The following is a 19,114-nucleotide window of genomic DNA, read 5'->3' as shown; positions in this document are numbered from 1 at the left end:
AACACCATGTCTTTTTTTTTTTTTTTTTTTAACTTTTTACAGTCTCACTCTCGGGAATCTTGATGTAAATGTTTTGTTCGTATTTTGCCCATGTTTCATTGATTTTGTATTAGAATCAAGATTCATTTTCATATCTATATCCTCTTATTTTTGTCTAATTATCATATTTATGTGGTCAGCTATTGCAATAACAAACATTAACAGAATTTTGTTGTGTTGACAGAATGACACAACCAAAGCAGAGCAGATATGCCCTCGGAAGGTCAATATGCGGAGGACTGTGCAGAACCTGGAGAGTGAAATCAATCATATCACCAAACGCATAAAAATGGAGGAGAAGAGGTAGGACTACACAGCGCTAAATCTCAAACTAGTTTTATGTATAACTTAAATGACAGGTGAATTTGTTTCATGGAGGCATGTCAGTCTATTGGTAGGACACAGGGCTTTATGACCAAAGGGTTGCTAGTAGGAGTTCTGGCACAAGTATGGTGTTATATCCTTGAACAAGATACTTTACTCTATTGTGTTCCAGTCGACTGAGACAATTTCACTTTGCCCACGTGGGGCAGTTGCCTGGTACTGACCGTAGGTTTGTGGTTTTTTCCAGGTACTCTGAGCTGGCTTTCCTTCACCTCCAAAAGAGAAAGACATCGGCTGGTTGCTAAAGGCCCATTAACCACTGATAATAATTTGTGAACTGCTTTGAAATGGCTATGTTACTGTGATATAACAGTATATAAAATACTTGATTTGATAATGGTTTTATGCATTTTGTCAGTTGGGACTTAGAAATATGATTTTGTTGAAATTTTACTTATGTTGATATTTTACATAAGATACCCCATACACCTACATATCTGACTTATCAGAAATTAAACTTAATAATATTTACCATGAAGTGGTACAGAAAGGAAAACATTTCCCCCCCCCCCCCCCCCCAAAAAAAAAAACCAAAATGTGCATTGTATTACCTTGACACACATTTAAGATCAGTTATATATCTATATAATTTTTGCAGTAGTGAAAATCCCATGGGTACATTTTTTCATACAATTCTTACAACCCCATGAAAACTCACCCCATGAAAACTCAATATACATGCATCAACTCTTCACTATTCACAGTCATGAATATTCACCAATATACATGTATTAACTCTTCAATATTCACAGCCATGAATACTCACCAATATATATTTAACAGCCATGAATACTCACCAATATACATGTATCAACTCTTCAATATTTACAGCCATGGAAACCCCAATGAGATTACTAAAACATACTACGAAAAGAAGGGCTCATACAAAAAGATCCGGGATGAGGTCAAACAATTCAAAAGGTTTATGGATGTAAGTTTTGTATGAATTTATATTTTTCTGAAGCAGATATAGCACTGTTAATATATGAATTGTGTGCAGACTTTATACTTTCAATCAGGCTCACCTTTTTAATACCATAAGTGTAATTAAAAGTCCATTAAATACCCTACATATTTTGGCAGATATATCCCTCTGACAATAATTAATTATTGTTCCTGGTGGATTGTACAGGTGTCAGATATGGACACCTATCTTGTATTACAGCATACAAAAATAATTCGGGACAGGAGAAAAATATCATTATAAACAGGATTACATGTTTGACCTTATTGATTTGCGATAAATGGTATTTTTCACTTAATTACATTTGGTACATGGAAAAAATACAAGCGGGATATAAAAATATCTTGTGTTACATTATGAAGCAGAATCAATTGTATAGGTTTTCGTCAATATGTTGAGTGTATAAGACAGGTGAAAGTCAATTGTTATAGAAGATGCTAGTAGACATAAGAGTTTGTTGATAAAGGTGAAGGTCAATATATATGAGCTGTTGATGTTTTACAGCACTTAGAGAAAGTCATGGTCCAGCGACAGCAGCAGTACTCTGAGTTCAGACGATCAATCGCCTTGAGGGCCAAATATTTTTTCATTATACTTCTCAGTAATAGGAAGTATACTGGAAAAATGACCTTCAACCACCCTAGGGAGACATTGGACATTTCAGTAAGTCACAATCAACATCACATGGACAGATATATAGAGGAAGTATATACTCTTGTCTGTCCTCCAAATATAACACATGATAAGGAAGATTCCCAATACATTTTTGTATCTCACGAACTTTCTGCACAAGAAAAAAATGTGCCAAAATAAATACCTTGGAAATATAAAACAAATGAAAAAAAAATCTTTTAAGGTCCCTTTCATAAAACTGCTAAAAGAACTATTGGAAAAAATTCAACCATTTAAAACAGTTATCAGGAAAACATAAAATGTACACTTGTTATAGTATGGGGCCAAGTTTGTTAGTGAGACATCGGACAAGGATGGAGAAAACAGTTCATGAAATTATGATTTGACAGGTTTTGGTCCAACACATTATTACATGTAATTGTTTTTGTACAGGTACAGCCCAACACATCTAATGGAGATGGAGCAAAGGACATGAGGTCTCTGTCTGGTGGAGAGCGATCATTCTCCACAGTTTGTTTTATCCTGGCCCTCTGGGATGCCATGGAGTCACCTTTTCGATGTCTGGATGAGTTTGATGTCTTCATGGTGAGTATTGGAAAAAAATTATTGGTAATGAATTTTGGTAATAATTTTTAAAAATCATTGATTTCATTTTAAGTTTTCGATTTTGAGGGTTTTGGTTTTTTTTGCTATAATGTGGCATTTCTTCGTAGGACATGGTGAACCGGCGTATTTCCATGGATCTAATGCTGAATGTAGCCAAACAACAGCTTCACCGACAGTTCATATTCCTGACTCCACAAAATATGGGGTAAGATGCTAACAGTTAAATTACTGGTTTCAAAGAAAAATGTAACAGATGTTTCATTTCAAATAGAATGCCCACGTCTTTCATTTAGATCCCTACTTACCAGATAGTAATCACATTGTACATCTGTCCATACTTCCGTCCATACCACAATTTAAGTGTTTAGGAATATGTACATTTGTCCACCTTCCGTCCATACCACAATTTAAGTGTTTAGGAATATGTACACAATATCTCATTGACCTCTCAACCAATGGAGTCCATCTTTAAATTGTTATGTCATAAAACTTAGTTCTGCAACTGATTAGATTTTGGTGTTCATTAGTCAAGATAAAAGGGTCAGATGTCTTACTTGACCACTTTGATATGAAGATTATGTACAAGATATATCATAAACCTGTTACCCAATAGTTCATATCCACACCATACTACTATTATACAGTGAACAACACATAGATCGAAGGGACCATCAAATTTCTCTTGCTGTAGCTGGTTCAGTTTCTGTCTCATTGGAATGTAAGAATTCTCTGTGTATGCCTTGGTGCTGTCCCATTCTTAAAGACTGGTGCGAATCCATATTTATTTGCTATTATCGATTTTGATCCCTTTTCAACCTTGTTGATTATTTTTTTATTTGTCTCAATCGAGAGAGCCTTCCTCTTTCTTGAAGGTGAAGCCATGATTAATGAATTCTGTATTAGTGAAAACTATTTATCTACTCTTTCACACATTAGCATTACGTATGTGACTGCTCTTGTACTGTAATGTGTAGCTATAAATAGTATCAGGTAAGTGTTTGAATCGGGTACATAACACCATGTTATTACAAGCATGTCTGGGAGATTATCTTCCTGTATGACCCCTTGTTATGTATGGGTAAATTTGACTGGGGTAGATTGTATACCCAGGGACTTGAACATGGTCTTGTACTATTATATGATTGATATCTTGTTAAATAGCAATCTCATTGTTTCAGGGGCTCAAATACAAAGGCAAAGAAGGGGTTTTGCTGGGGTTTAATTTTCATCTCACTATAGCAGATGTCTTTAAATAAACGATCTTGTTACCTTTGAAGTTTACTGTATATGTTTCTAAATGTAATGTTTCTAAATGTAATTTTGACATGTATTTGGTTTTCAGCGAGTTGGGAATCAAGGTGAAAGGGTTAAATGTCTTCCGTATGCCTGACCCAGACCGAGGACAGGATGTGCTGCCATTTGAGCCATTGTCTAGACAACGGGAGGAGGATGAGGAAGATTAATTGACAACTAAGGAAAGACAATTCATCCATAATAAAGCAAGGATAAGGATGCTTATTTTACCAATCTATGTTGAAATGGGACATCACAAAACTACAGGAAATTGTCAGGAATAATTGAAGTAGGTTTAGTTTGGCTTCAATCTTTCCTGGCATGGAACACACCACTTTGTATATGGAATTAACTTTTATCTATTGTGACATGGAGAGTCTAGTGCTAACAAAACAAGACAAGTTTACCATTTATTTATTTTTTTATATTTGAATCAGTGGTATGAAAACAAGAAATAATCATTCAGGTGTTAAAGGGAGTATTTTATAAATGATCTGTTTATCCAAAATTAGTATTTTAATATTACATTGATGTAGTAATCTTCATGGGAGGGGGGGGGGGGGGGGGGGGGGGGGGAGGAATCTGTGTTTTCTTTCTACGTTTGTGGTTCACTTGGAGGTTGTCTATTTGAAGAGGGATTTCTTTCTAGTCATGTTTTTTTTTTATTATCAATAGACTTTAAAATATTTATTTTATGAAGGCACAGTAAAACCTTCACTCATAAAGTTTGATTTTCTTTCTCCGGATTCAGATATGTAGTGAAAGTTTTGATTCATGTTTTATTCATATTTCTGTTATGTATTTGGACAGAGGGGGTATATGATATTCATATGAATATCAAAACGCCTTGCAAAATGGAAACAATGTAGATTTTGATGTTGTAAAGATATTTTAAACTTTATTTTCATTTAAAATCAAATTTCATTAGTAAATACTCTACCGCTAGAACCTGCTATTATATATAATTTTAATTTTTATACTTTTGAAAACATCAAGAAATATACCTGATCAAGCCACATTGGTATGTTAAAATAGTAAATAACTAGACATTATTGTTATTTGTTGAATTTTCAATAAAATTACTAAAGATGATTTATCAGTTTGGTTGGTTTTTCTGTAAACAACAATGGTCTATATTACCAAATTGTATATGTATAGCAATATTAGTAAATGAAATCAAAGGTACATCAATAGTAGTGTCAGAGTAACAGTATGACATTAACATTGGTGTGTCATTATAAAGTTATCAGTCTATTGTAAAACCTTCTTTTATCACATAACTTGTGCATTCTACTTTGTAATATGGCCATGTCATAAATATCGTAAGACACGTGTAATAATACTATTGTTGCGTCTCGATGAATACAGTATATACATATAGAAATAGAAAGTTTACTCATATTCTCATAAATACAAGTTATGTGATGAACAGAATCTTGCACTTTTGGCTATAAAATTTATTAAACTTGTTAGATAATTGTACATACATATCAAATTATTTAACTTGTTTAATAAAGTCAATAATACATAAAGCCACTAAGGTAATACCAATACATCTTTATTATACATAAAAAGTCGCTATACAGTAAAACCACTGAAATATCACTATATCGTAACCCTAGTCTATCACTATACAGTAAAACTCCTGGAATATCACTATATCATACCCCTAGTTTATCACTATACAGTAAAACTCCTGGAATATCACTATATCATACCCCTAGTTTATCACTATACAGTAAAACTCCTGGAATATCACTATATCATAATCCTAGTCTATCACTATACAGTAAAACCACTGAAATATCACTATATCATACCCCTAGTTTATCACTATACAGTAAAACTCCTGGAATATCACTATATCATAATCCTAGTCTATCACTATACAGTAAAACTCCTGGAATATCACTATATCATACCCCTAGTTTATCACTATACAGTAAAACTGGAATATCGCTATATCATAACCCTAGTTTATCACTATACAGTAAAACTCCTGGAATATCACTATATCATAACCCTAGTTTATCACTATAAAGTAAAACTCCTGGAATATCACTATATCATAACCCTAGTTTATCACTATACAGTAAAACTCCTGGAATATCACTATATCATAACCCTAGTTTATCACTATAAAGTAAAACTCCTGGAATATCACTATATCATACCCCTAGTTTATCACTATACAGTTAGTTGATCCCCATACAGTAACATCCCTACAATATGTAATACCCCTAGTTAATCACTATTCAGTAAAACCCCTGCAATAACATAAAGCTGAAGTTTTTTTGTTTTTTTTTGTAACTTAAATGTTTGCATATAATATCACAAACGAGATCCCTGAGGGATTTAGGCACCAACCATTGTAATGACCTTTATTGGATCTTTGTAAGACTGATATTTTCTCCATCTTAATCATTTGCAAACAAGAGAAACCTACTATGAAATCTGAAAATAAAATCTATTAAGAACTATCTAATAAGGATAACAAATTTCAGCTTTTACAAGAGGAACCTACTAATGAATTCCAAGAAATGGATAACAAAATTCAAAATGGTACCCAGCCATTGGCCATCTTGTTTTCCCCATCAGTCTCAAAATTGAACATGCGCAACTAAGGACCAAGAGGAGCCTACATTTGAAATTTGAGAGAGATCCTTCCAATAGGTCTTGGTAAGAATGCTGCTGCAGGCATATGGCTTGTAGTTCATCATTCCATTGAGCACCTAATTGATTGAGCACATTTCTGTGAGAACCCCCTTCCCCCAAATCATAAGAGGTGCATATGAAGTTTTGTTAAGATCTAACCATCCTAAGCACTCATGAAATGATGACAGAAATATCTTTTCACCCATCTACAAATAGTTCTGGAGCATTGCATTTAGTTTTATCTTCAAAATCATGACAATGTTCAACAATCTAAAAAAAAGAACAGTAAAACCGTCAATATCTTAGAAATTTATTGTGATTCATATAAAAACATCCAATTAGAACAATGTAAAGGATCTAAACAAATTCTATTATCAACTGGCATGCATTTACTGTACTATTTAATTTGACAACATATTCACAGATTAATTACAAAAACACTGAAATAGTAACCTACCGGCTAAGGCTGTTCCAAGAAAACGTATATAGGACGGAGGAAGGCACTTTAATTCCATGTGGCGGGTGTGTTCAAATGAAAAGCACACCATGGGCTGGTGGAGTTTGAAGTAAAATTCTGTTGTATGAAGGGGTCCTCAAAATTTTAAATCATTTCTATAGGTGAATTTCAAAGTGCCCCCCTCCCCCTACAAGTTTTCCTGGAACAGCTCTAAGATAGAATTATACATACACCTTTGCATTCGTTTACAAAAGATATGAATACTTGAAGTAAAATATTTTCATCCCCTGAGGAAAGAAAGAATTTTATATCCCAATTCCCTTGTATACTTGCTGTTTTATAAGATGTATACATTTTCTGTTGAATACACGAATACACTCGCTCATTTACAGGTGGAAAAGGGAAATACATGTATAATGTATATAAAATGGAGGACTATAATTCAAATACTGATTCTCTCTATCCTGATGGGATTTTACAAATGCTGACAACAGACTTTGCCGTACATACTCCATTCAAAGATGTTATCTAATCAAGTTTATTAAATGTCGGCAATGGACAAAACAACAAATTCACCACTTTGCCCTCCAGAGGGGTAATGCATACCTGCCTGGTTTGGCACATTAGGTTATCATATATCAATGGAATTTAAAACTGAAACACGGTCAAAATGACAAGATCTGCATGTTTAGACTAGATATCACTTACGTTCCCAACTATACATTCTCTAGGAGTTTTTATTTAGAAAATTGATGTACTTGAAGATTGTCTGAACACTTCCATTTTAGAAATAACAAGAATCCTCAACTCTTGGGGTGGAGCAGTGGTAACACACATGCCTTTCACCTAGATGGCCAGGCTCTATTTCCTGATTGGAAGTGAAAAGGTACGGGGTGCCTGACCACGTGGGTTTCTCCGGGAACTCCGGTTTCCTCTCACAGGAAGCCCCCTCACACACTTCATTCCGGGACAACAAGCAAGATTAATATAAGTTGATATAACTTGTTCTGTAGGCTAATTGTTATAAAAATAATATAGTTCACATTAACATCAACTTTTTGTAAGAATTGGGAGCAAAGATGACTGCGTATGCCCTTGTTATTAACCCACATTTTCGATGAGAATTTTATAAGATTTCTCATTTTGGCAGATGATAAGCTGAAGGAATGAAATGGTCAGCCTGGTTCACTTTTGATGGAAGGCGAAGTTCTGTCATCAGGTTCATCAATTTGGTCACTCTGGTCAATCTGACCTTGTTCTGACTGGCTTTGTTCCAGAGGGGATAATGTCACATTGTCCATAGAAATGTCAAAGGTGATAGGACGTTTGTTAACTTTGCTGGGCAAGACCACCTCGGATTCTGGGATTCCCTCTGAAATTGAAGTGGAAATAAATCTAGATTCATATGACTATTTGTGCAGAAATAAGCACAACTAGTACAAAATTTCCCCTCTTCTTTTGACCTGACCTGTGCGTTTGGGTATTTCCAGTAATAAGCCCACCCCCACTACAGATCTCCAGTGATATGCTTTAGTCAATAGAGAGTCTGGTACATATAATATTGACTATTATGATTTCTTAAAGTATCAGTTTCATTTGAGTAAGTTTCTCAGGTCAACAGTTCTATTTTAAAAGAGTTAATTTCCTATATCATCTATAAGGAGTTAATTTCCTTTATCATCTATAACCTACCTTCTCTTGCTATCTTCTTCACTTCCTTCCTGCGATTCGCAAACCAGTTTAGCACCATGTGTGGAGTGACCTTCTCTCTGTCGTGTAGGGAGCGGTTTCCTGGTAAACAAAGCATACAGTTGTACATAATTGTAAAAGATGTTATGTAATGATGAGATAACTAACTTTTCAAAGTATCCCAATTGAACACTTGAACATGATATGACAGTAGTAGAAATAGCGGTTCAGGATCTCCTGCTACTGGTTACAGATGATATAGCTACATGAACAAAATCTTCTTTGCAGAAGGAATAGAGTTCAGGTACATACATAACTCATTTTGTCAAGGATAGAGTAAAGAATTTTGCTCATGAACATTTAATGGTCAGGAAATATCCACTTGGTTGCTATGACAACATACCCATATTGCTGACAGCCATATTGCACATGTGAGAGATTGCCTCACGTTGTTCATGAGAGGGATAGGCATTCTCATTGAAGCAGGTTTCCAGCACCTCCAGGTGTTTCTCTCGAAAGGTAAAGCGCTCTCTTCGCTGATGGGGGATGAAGATTTCCTGACCGTCCGGCAGTTTTACTTTCTGATTAATCATGGGCAAGGCACCTATAATTTTCAAAGTAAGTAAACAATTTGAAATGACAATTATGGTCCAAATCTTAATACCCTCTAAGGTCATAACATCCATCACATATATACAATGTACATGTTGTGCTGATATTTTAATGTTATGTAATTTTCTAATAGACATACAGCTGTATGACATTGTAAAATTGTCAACATTTCAAAGGTTTTTATTTTGAGCTTTGTGTCCTCAATTATCAGTCTGAAACAATATCACTATCTTATTCCTATAATTACCAGTTTTAAATGATATTACTATTCTATTTCTATAACTTCTAGTCTGAAATTATTTTACTATCCTATTTCTATAACTACTAGTCTGGAATGATATTAATGTCCTATTCCTTTAACTACTAGTCTGAAAAGACATTATGATCCTATTTCTATAACTACCCCTCTGAAATGTATTGTTTTGTATTCAGTTACTCCATCACCTTGGCCATGTTTTCAAACACAGTATTTCCCTCACAGATTGTTAACCGTTGTGTGCCTGTCATTTATGACCTACTGCATTGCGAGTAGTCTCTTTATCATTTATGATCTAAGGCATCTTTGCTAGCCAAGGATTGCAATCCCCTTACTCTTCAGAAAAGAGTAGGCAGGATCTAAGGAGGAGTAACTCCATATCATAATTTTATTAGATAACAACTTATATTTCAAAATTTTCATATGCATTGCATATGGGCGACTGATTATGTTTAGTTCTGACCTATTTAAAGATTGCCTTCCAGTTTCCAGTACTTATTGAATTCTAAAACTATATCTTCATGAATGCAGATTTCCAATGTCTGCTTAATATATATCTACCTGGCTGCGTGCTTCCTGGAGAGGTTGAGGGTGGTAGAGGAGGAGGAGTGGTCACAGTTTTCTTGTAGGCAAGATACCAGGTGAAAATACTCTGCATACAGTGCTGAGGAATGCCATTGTATTCTCCCTGTAAAAACTGGGTGGCAGTGGCAAATGTCTGGCCTGAAAACAAGGAGATTTACTGGATAAAGTCATGCTTGCCCACAAAATCAGCCAAAGATAATTACTTACATGTAGAATTATTTGACAAGGAGAAAATTCAAAATTAAGTTATGTCTGCTTACAAAATCAGCAGCTCTATAAGTAATATATTGTAATCTGAAATTTGGTAATGAATATATGCTTACAAGCTTATCTACATGTATAGATACTGACAATCTTCATATATATTGGGGATGGGTATTTACATTAGTGGAGGTCCCCAGTATGATGGGTGGGTAACTGGGTATTTACATTAGTGGAGGTCCCCAGTATGATGGATGGGTACATTAGTGGAAGTCCCCAGTATGATGGGTGGGTAACTGGGTATTTACATTAGTGGAGGTCCCCAGTATGATGGATGGGTATTTACATTAGTGGAGGTCCCCAGTATGATGGGTGGGTAACTGGGTATTTACATTAGTGGAGGTCCCCAGTATGATGGATGGGTATTTACATTAGTGGAAGTCCCCAGTATGATGGGTGGGTAACTGGGTATTTACATTAGTGGCGGTCCCCAGTATGATGGATGGGTGACTGGGTGTTTACATTAGTGGAGGTCCCCAGTATGATGGATGGGTAACTGGGTATTTACATTGATGGAGTTCCCCAGTATGATGGATGGTTATCTGGGTATTTACATTAGTGGAGGTCCCCAGTATGATGGATGGGTGACTGGGTATTTACATTAGTGGAAGTCCCCAGTATGATAGTTGGGTGACTAGGTATTTACATTGATGGAGGTCCTCAGTATGATGGATGGGTATTTACATTAGTGGAGGTCCCCAGTATGATGGATGGGTAACTGGGTATTTACATTAGTGGAAGTCCCCAGTATGATGGATGGGTGACTGGGTATTTACATTAGTGGAGGTCCCCAGTATGATGGGTGGTTAACTGGGTATTTACATTAGTGGAGGTCCCCAGTATGATGGATGGGTAACTGGGTATTTACATTAGTGGAAGTCCCCAGTATGATGGGTGGGTAACTGGGTATTTACATTAGTGGAGGTCCCCAGTATGATGGATGGGTATTTTTATGAGTGGAGGTCCCCAGTATGATGGATGGGTAACTGGGTATTTACATTGATGGAGGTCCTCAGTATGATGGATGGGTAACTGGGTATTTACATTAGTGGAGGTCCCCAGTATGATGGATGGGTAACTGGGTATTTACATTAGTGGAGGTCCCGTGTATGATGGGTGGTTAACTGGGTATTTACATTAGTGGAGGTCCCCAGTATGATGGATGGGTAACTGGGTATTTACATTAGTGGAGGTCCCCAGTATGATGGATATGGGTGACTGGGTATTTACATTAGTGGAGGTCCCCAGTATGATGGATATGGGTGACTGGGTATTTACATTAGTGGAGGTCCCCAGTATGATGGATGGGTGACTGGGTATTTACATTAGTGGAGGTCCCCAGTATGATGGATGTGTAACTGGGTATTTACATTAGTGGAGGTCCCGTGTATGATGGGTGGTTAACTGGGTATTTACATTAGTGGAGGTCCCCAGTATGATGGGTGGTTAACTGGGTATTTACATTAGTGGAGGTCCCCAGTATGATGGGTGGGTAATCGGTTGAACACGCCAACCGATGATCGGTTGTAATCGGATGATCTCGGTAACCGATTATATGATTATAATCGGTTGTTATTGATAATCTATTTGAAATTAAAAATGCAAACAAAATTGAGCCAGAGAAGGCAACTTACTTATTCATTTGCTACTTATATCTATGGGATAAAGAATGTATAATGCCATTAAAACATCCTATTGAAATTAAAAATTAATAAGCTAGTGTTCATAAAACTTGATGGATGGGTAACTGGGTATTTACATTAGTGGAAGTCCCCAGTATGATGGATGGGTAACTGGGTATTTACATTAGTGGAGGTCCCCAGTATGATGGATGGGTAACTGGGTATTTACATTAGTGGAGGTCCCCAGTATGATGGATGGGTGACTGGGTATTTACATTAGTGGAGGTCCCCAGTATGATGGGTGGTTAACTGGGTATTTACATTAGTGGAGGTCCCCAGTATGATGGATGGGTAACTGGGTATTTACATTAGTGGAAGTCCCCAGTATGATGGGTGGGTAACTGGGTATTTACATTTGTGGAGGTCCTCAGTATGATTGGTGGTTAACTGGGTATTTACATTAGTGGAGGTCCCCAGTATGATGGATGGGTAACTGGGTATTTACATTAGTGGAAGTCCCCAGTATGATAGATGGGTAACTGGGTATTTACATTAGTGGAGGTCCCCAGTATGATGGATGGGTATTTTTATTAGTGGAGGTCCCGAGTATGATGGATGGGTAACTGGGTATTTACATTGATGGAGGTCCTCAGTATGATGGATGGGTATTTACATTAGTGGAGGTCCCCAGTATGATGGATGGGTAACTGGGTATTTACAATACCCAGTTACCCATCCATCATACTGGGGACCTCCATCAATGTAAATACCCAGTTACCCATCCATCATACTGGGGACCTCCACTAATGTAAACACCCAGTCACCCATCCATCATACTGGGGACCTCCATTAATGTAAATACCCAGTTACCCACCCATCATACTGGGGACTTCCACTAATGTAAATACCCATCCATCATACTGGGGACCTCCACTAATGTAAATACCCAGTTACCCACCCATCATACTGGGGACTTCCACTAATGTAAATACCCATCCATCATACTGGGGACCTCCACTAATGTAAATACCCAGTTACCCACCCATCATACTGGGGACCTCCACTAATGTAAATACCCATCCATCATACTGGGGACCTCCACTAATGTAAATACCCAGTTACCCACCCATCATACTGGGGACTTCCACTAATGTAAATACCCATCCATCATACTCGGGACCTCCACTAATGTAAATACCCAGTTACCCACCCATCATACTGGGGACCTCCACTAATGTAAATACCCATCCATCATACTCGGGACCTCCACTAATGTAAATACCCAGTTACCCACCCATCATACTTGGGACCTCCACTAATGTAAATACCCATCCATCATACTGGGGACTTCCACTAATGTAAATACCCAGTTACCCATCCATCATACTGGGGACCTCCACGAACGTAAATACCCAGTTACCCATCCATCATACTGGGGACCTCCACTAATGTAAATACCCAGTTACCCATCCATCATACTGGGGACCTCCACTGATGTAAATACCCAAAGTACAAATGTATTGTGTTAACTTACAAGCTGCAATCATGTGTGTATTTTCTAGTCATAATAAACTTGTCCAGTTTTATAAACACTAGTTTATTAATTTTTTTTTATTTCAATAGGATGTTTTAATGGCATTATACATTCTTTGTCCCATAGATATAAGTAGCAAATGAATAAGTAAGTTGCCTTCTCTGGCTCAATTTTGTTTGCATTTTTAATTTCAAACAGATTATCAATAACATCCGATTATAATCATATAATCGGTTACCGAGATCATCTGATTACAACCGATCATCGGTTGGCGTGTTCAACCGATTACCCACCCATCATACTGAGGACTTCCACAAATGTAAATACCCAGTTACTCATCCATCATACTGGGGACCTCCACTAATGTAAATACCCAGTTACCCTTCCATCATACTGGGGACCTCCACTAATGTAAATACCCAGTTACCCATCCATCATACTGGGGACCTCCACTAATGTAAATACCCAGTTAACCACCCATCATACTGGGGACTTCCACTAATGTAAATACCCATCCATCATACTGGGGACCTCCACTAACATAAATACCCAGTTACCCATCCATCATACTGGGGACCTCCACTAATGTAAATACCCATCCATCATACTGGGGACCTCCACTAATGTAAATACCCAGTTACCAATCCATCATACTGGGGACCTCCACTAATGTAAATACCCAGTTAACCACCAATCATACTGAGGACCTCCATCAATGTAAATACCCAGTTAACCACCCATCATACTGGGGACCTCCACTAATGTGAATACCCAGTTAACCACCCATCATATTGGGGACCTCCACTAATGTAAATACCCAGTCACCCATATCCATCATACTGGGGACCTCCACTAATGTAAATACCCAGTTACCCATCCATCATACTGGGGACCTCCACTAATGTAAATACCCATCCATCATACTGGGGACCTCCACTAATGTAAATACCCAGTTACCCATCCATCATATTGGGGACTTCCACTAATGTAAATACCCAGTTACCCATCCATCATACTGGGGACCTCCACAAATGTTAATACCCAGTCACTCATCCATCATACTGGGGACCTCCACTAACGTAAATACCCAGTTACCCATCCATCATACTGGGGACCTCCACTAATGTAAATACCCAGTTACCCATCCATCATACTGGGGACCTCCACTAATGTAAATACCCAGTCACTCATCCATCATACTGGGGACCTCCACTAACGTAAATACCCAGTTACCCATCCATCATACTGGGGACCTCCACTAATGTAAATACCCATCCATCATACTGGGGACCTCCATCAATGTAAATACCCAGTTACCCATCCATCATACTGGGGACCTCCACTAATGTAAATACCCAGTCACCCATCCATCATACTGGGGACCTCCACTAATGTAAATACCCAGTTACCCATCCATCATCCTGGGGACTTCCACTAATGTAAATGCCCAGTTACCCATCTATCATACTGGGGACTTCCACTAATGTAAATACCCAGTCACTCATCCATCATACTGGGGACCTCCACTAACATAAATACCCAGTTACCCATCCATCATACTCGGGACCTCCACTAATAAAAATACCCATCCATCATACTGGGGACCTCCACTGATGTAAATACCCAGTTACCCATCCATCATACTGGGGACTTCCACTAATGTAAATACCCAGTTACCCATCCATCATACTGGGGACCTCCACTGATGTAAATACCCAGTCACCCATCCATCATACTGGGGACCTCCACTAATGTAAATACCCAGTCACCCATCCATCATACTGGGGACCTCCACTAATGTAAATACCCAGTTACCCATCCATCATACTGAGGACTCCACAAATGTTAATACCAAGTTACCCATCCATCATACTGGGGACTTCCACTAATGTAAATACCCAGTTAACCACCCATCATACTGGGGACTTCCACTAATGTAAATACCCAGTTAACCACCCATCATACTGGGGACTTCCACCAATGTAAATACCCAGTCACCCATCATACTGGGGACTTCCACTAATGTAAATACCCAGTTAACCACCCATCATACTGGGGACTTCCACTAATGTAAATACCCAGTTAACCACCCATCATACTGGGGACCTCCACTAATGTAAATACCCAGTCACCCATCCATCATACTCGGGACCTCCACTAATGTAAATACCCAGTTAACCATCCATCATACTGAGGACCTCCATCAATGTAAATACCCAGTTACCCACCCATCATACTGGGGACTTCCACTAATGTAAATACCCAGTTACCCATCCATCATACTGGGGAACTCCACTAATGTAAATACCCAGTTAACCATCCATCATACTGGGGACCTCCACTAATGTAAACACCCAGTTACCCATCCATCATACTGGGGACCTCCACTGATGTAAATACCCAGTTACCCATCCATCATACTGGGGACTTCCACTAATGTAAATACCCAGTTACCCATCCATCATACTGGGGACCTCCACTGATGTAAATACCCAGTTACCTATCCATCATACTGGGGACTTCCACTAATGTAAATACCCAGTTACCCATCCATCATACTGGGGACCTCCACAAATGTAAATACCCAGTTACCCATCCATCATACTGAGGACCTCCACTAATGTAAATACCCATCCATCATACTGGGGACCTCCACTGATGTAAATACCCAGTTACCTATCCATCATACTGGGGACTTCCACTAATGTAAATACCCAGTTACCCATCCATCATACTGGGGACCTCCACAAATGTAAATACCCAGTTACCCATCCATCATACTGAGGACCTCCACTAATGTAAATACCCATCCATCATACTGGGGACCTCCACTAATGTGAATACCCAGTTACCCATCCATCATACTGGGGACTTCCACTAATGTAAATACCCAGTTACCCATCCATCATACTGGGGACCTCAAAACAATTTAAATACCCAGTTACCCATCCATCATACTGGGGACCTCCTTCAATGTAAATACCCAGTTACCCATCCATCATACTGGGGACCTCCACTAATGTAAACACCCAGGTATATACGTAACCACCCATCATACTGAGGACTTCCACTAATGTAAATACCCAGTTACCCACCCATCATACTGGGGACCTCCACTAATGTAAACACCCAGGTATATACGTAACCACCCATCATACTGAGGACTTCCACTAATGTAAATACCCAGTTACCCACCCATCATACTGGGGACCTCCACTAATGTAAACACCCAGGTATATACGTAACCACCCATCATACTGGGGACTTCCACTAATGTAAATACCCAGTTACCCACCCATCATACTGGGGACCTCCACTAATGTAAACACCCAGGTATATACGTAACCACCCATCATACTGAGGACTTCCATTAATGTTTATACAAAGTTACTCACCCATCACCAGCTGTAATGAGAACAAAAGTTTACCCACCTGTCATAGTTGCGATCTGTCCAAGCTGTATGTTGTATTGGCTAACAAACCACCGAACCTCATCTCCAGCTTTTTGGATACCTTGCCTGTGAAAGTTTAAAACATACAGAATGTTGGTAAAAATTCTACAGGATCTGGTCTGTTACAGGGTTTGATATTTATTTTCTATTTGCATTTTCACACACCAGTAATTCACTTTGTTCCATTCAATAACAGATCATTAAATAGAAACAGTATTTGATTATTACAACATCAACATATCATAAAGTCTGTGGAAAAAATACCTACTTCAAAAATTCTCGAAGCTCAGTAGCGATTTCCTCCGAGATATTTGATACAGATGCTGAGCTGGTGTTGCTATTATCCTCATCAATAACGCAAGTGATTGGTACGTCTATATCATCCACTAAATCTATGGTTTCAGTGCGTGGTCTCTTAGCTACCAGTCGTTCAGGAAAAGCTGGTTGAGAATGTGTGCAGGGATTTGTAGTCATTGACACCGGGAACACATGATTAGATTGCTGGGGCCTGTACCCAGGTACACTGTGTGGCTGTGATGCAGGGACATTATTTGTCTGTGTTGATGAAGCATGATCTCCCTGGCCTGAGTGGGTTGTCCTGGATACACCAGACACCAGTGCACGAGGATGGGAGGACTGGACAGGGTTACGGACAGCTGGCTGGGTTGATAGTGACACTGGGACACTATAAAGAAGTCCTAACTCATTGTCTAAACGGTCAAATGAATCGAAGGCCTGAGCAACCTCCTCCTTGGTAATACCACTGTTTCTCAGACGCCGTATCAACTCAATCTGCTCAATTGAGAACATTTGTCTGCCGCCCCCAACACGACCGGACATTGTCCCCTTACTTCACAGGCTGAACGACTGCCACACTGCTCATGGGCACAGCTGTACTTCTTACTGAAATCAATTGCAATGAATTAAGAGAAAGCCGACATGTTGGAAACTTCAATTTAAACCACAGGTAATTGTGGACAGAAAAGTGTTTTTTCACAATAAATTGTTAATTAACTTAGACATAAAAGATCCATGAACAACAACCACATTGTATCTAAAATCTAAAGGCCACTATATGGGTTATCATTTAATGCATCTTTTAAATGAAATGGGTTCTGAAACTCTGATCATAATTGTATATATTTAAAAAAAAAAACGCTTTCCTGAAATAGTAGTGTTTAATTAAATGCAATATATGTATGGAAGATACAATGGTTTTTCGTTTACAATATCTTAATTCCCCAGATCTGCTCATTTTTTATCATCACTAGATCTATTATGCTTTTGCCTATAAGTTCGCCGTACCGACAATTGTATCATACACTCACACTGCGCCCATTGTTAACATTCAGCTTGGAGAGTTTGTTTGTGACACTCCAGCTTTCCACTGTACCTTATGCATCCAGATTTTTAGTTAGTTTCCTGTCTAAAAACAACCCGGATACTCCTCATCCCACGTATATCCAGCTGATTAAAATTAATCTAAATTATCGGCAAAAAAATACTAACCTCCAAAACCTAGTTAAGACGCCTCCATCTTGAATATCATTATCGAACACGTTGACATGCAAAACGAGGTTATCCACGCTTGGTCGGTTTTCTAACACGTGGTTAGCTTTGTTGACATCGGGCTTACAACTGTTCAACCACTCAATTTAACACAAAGATATATAAACAATTCACGTATCATTTAGCCTGTAATATAATTAACTCAGTAAATTCTCGGACTGGTGATTGGCTGGAAATGACACGACTCGCTGATCTCGGTCATACCTCGGTTAGAATGTTTATTGCACACCAAAACCATGTGATAACGGGGGAGGTATATAGAACAGCGTATACACGATATGTTTATATTTGAAATCAGAAATTTACGGGCTTATTGGACATATGGAAACTGAATTAATATAATTATATGATGTTATTAACATCTCGAGCAATTTGAAGTGATTTAATCACAAAAGATTTCTTTATAATTATCTGACAAATATTACGCTGGAGAATAACAGATCAGCCAATTTTTTCTTAACTCAAGCGACCTGATTGTTTGGTTTCTATGTGCTCGAAAAAAA

General features: G+C 38.1%; 2 protein-coding genes across 2 annotated transcripts in view; one reads left to right on the top strand and one right to left on the bottom strand.

Moving 5' to 3' along the window:
- LOC117325839 (structural maintenance of chromosomes protein 6-like) overlaps window positions 1-5,015 on the top strand; it is a 38,632-nt gene extending 33,617 nt beyond the window's left edge. The window contains exons 21-26 of the mRNA XM_033882332.1: window positions 224-342; window positions 1,255-1,354; window positions 1,892-2,050; window positions 2,453-2,605; window positions 2,734-2,831; window positions 3,969-5,015. Of these exons, the coding sequence (XP_033738223.1) occupies window positions 224-342; window positions 1,255-1,354; window positions 1,892-2,050; window positions 2,453-2,605; window positions 2,734-2,831; window positions 3,969-4,089 (750 nt within the window). The 3' untranslated portion in view covers window positions 4,090-5,015. The remainder of the gene's footprint in view (window positions 1-223; window positions 343-1,254; window positions 1,355-1,891; window positions 2,051-2,452; window positions 2,606-2,733; window positions 2,832-3,968) is intronic.
- Window positions 5,016-6,868: 1,853 nt separating this feature from the next.
- LOC117325838 (homeobox-containing protein 1-like) lies at window positions 6,869-18,840 on the bottom strand. The gene is made up of 7 exons (XM_033882331.1): window positions 18,552-18,840; window positions 17,311-17,945; window positions 17,023-17,108; window positions 10,150-10,311; window positions 9,124-9,324; window positions 8,724-8,822; window positions 6,869-8,403 (listed from the first exon to the last, which is right to left on the bottom strand). Exons 2-7 carry the CDS (start codon window positions 17,880-17,882, stop codon window positions 8,207-8,209), a joined length of 1,317 nt encoding a protein of 438 aa, XP_033738222.1. The 5' UTR covers window positions 17,883-17,945; window positions 18,552-18,840; the 3' UTR covers window positions 6,869-8,206.
- Window positions 18,841-19,114: the final 274 nt, after the last annotated feature.

This window comes from Pecten maximus, chromosome 4 (assembly GCF_902652985.1).
Source record: "Pecten maximus chromosome 4, xPecMax1.1, whole genome shotgun sequence".
Lineage (NCBI taxonomy): Eukaryota > Metazoa > Mollusca > Bivalvia > Pectinida > Pectinidae > Pecten > Pecten maximus.
The sequence above is the reverse complement of the archived record's forward strand: the minus strand, read 5'-3'. Positions and strand labels throughout refer to the sequence as shown.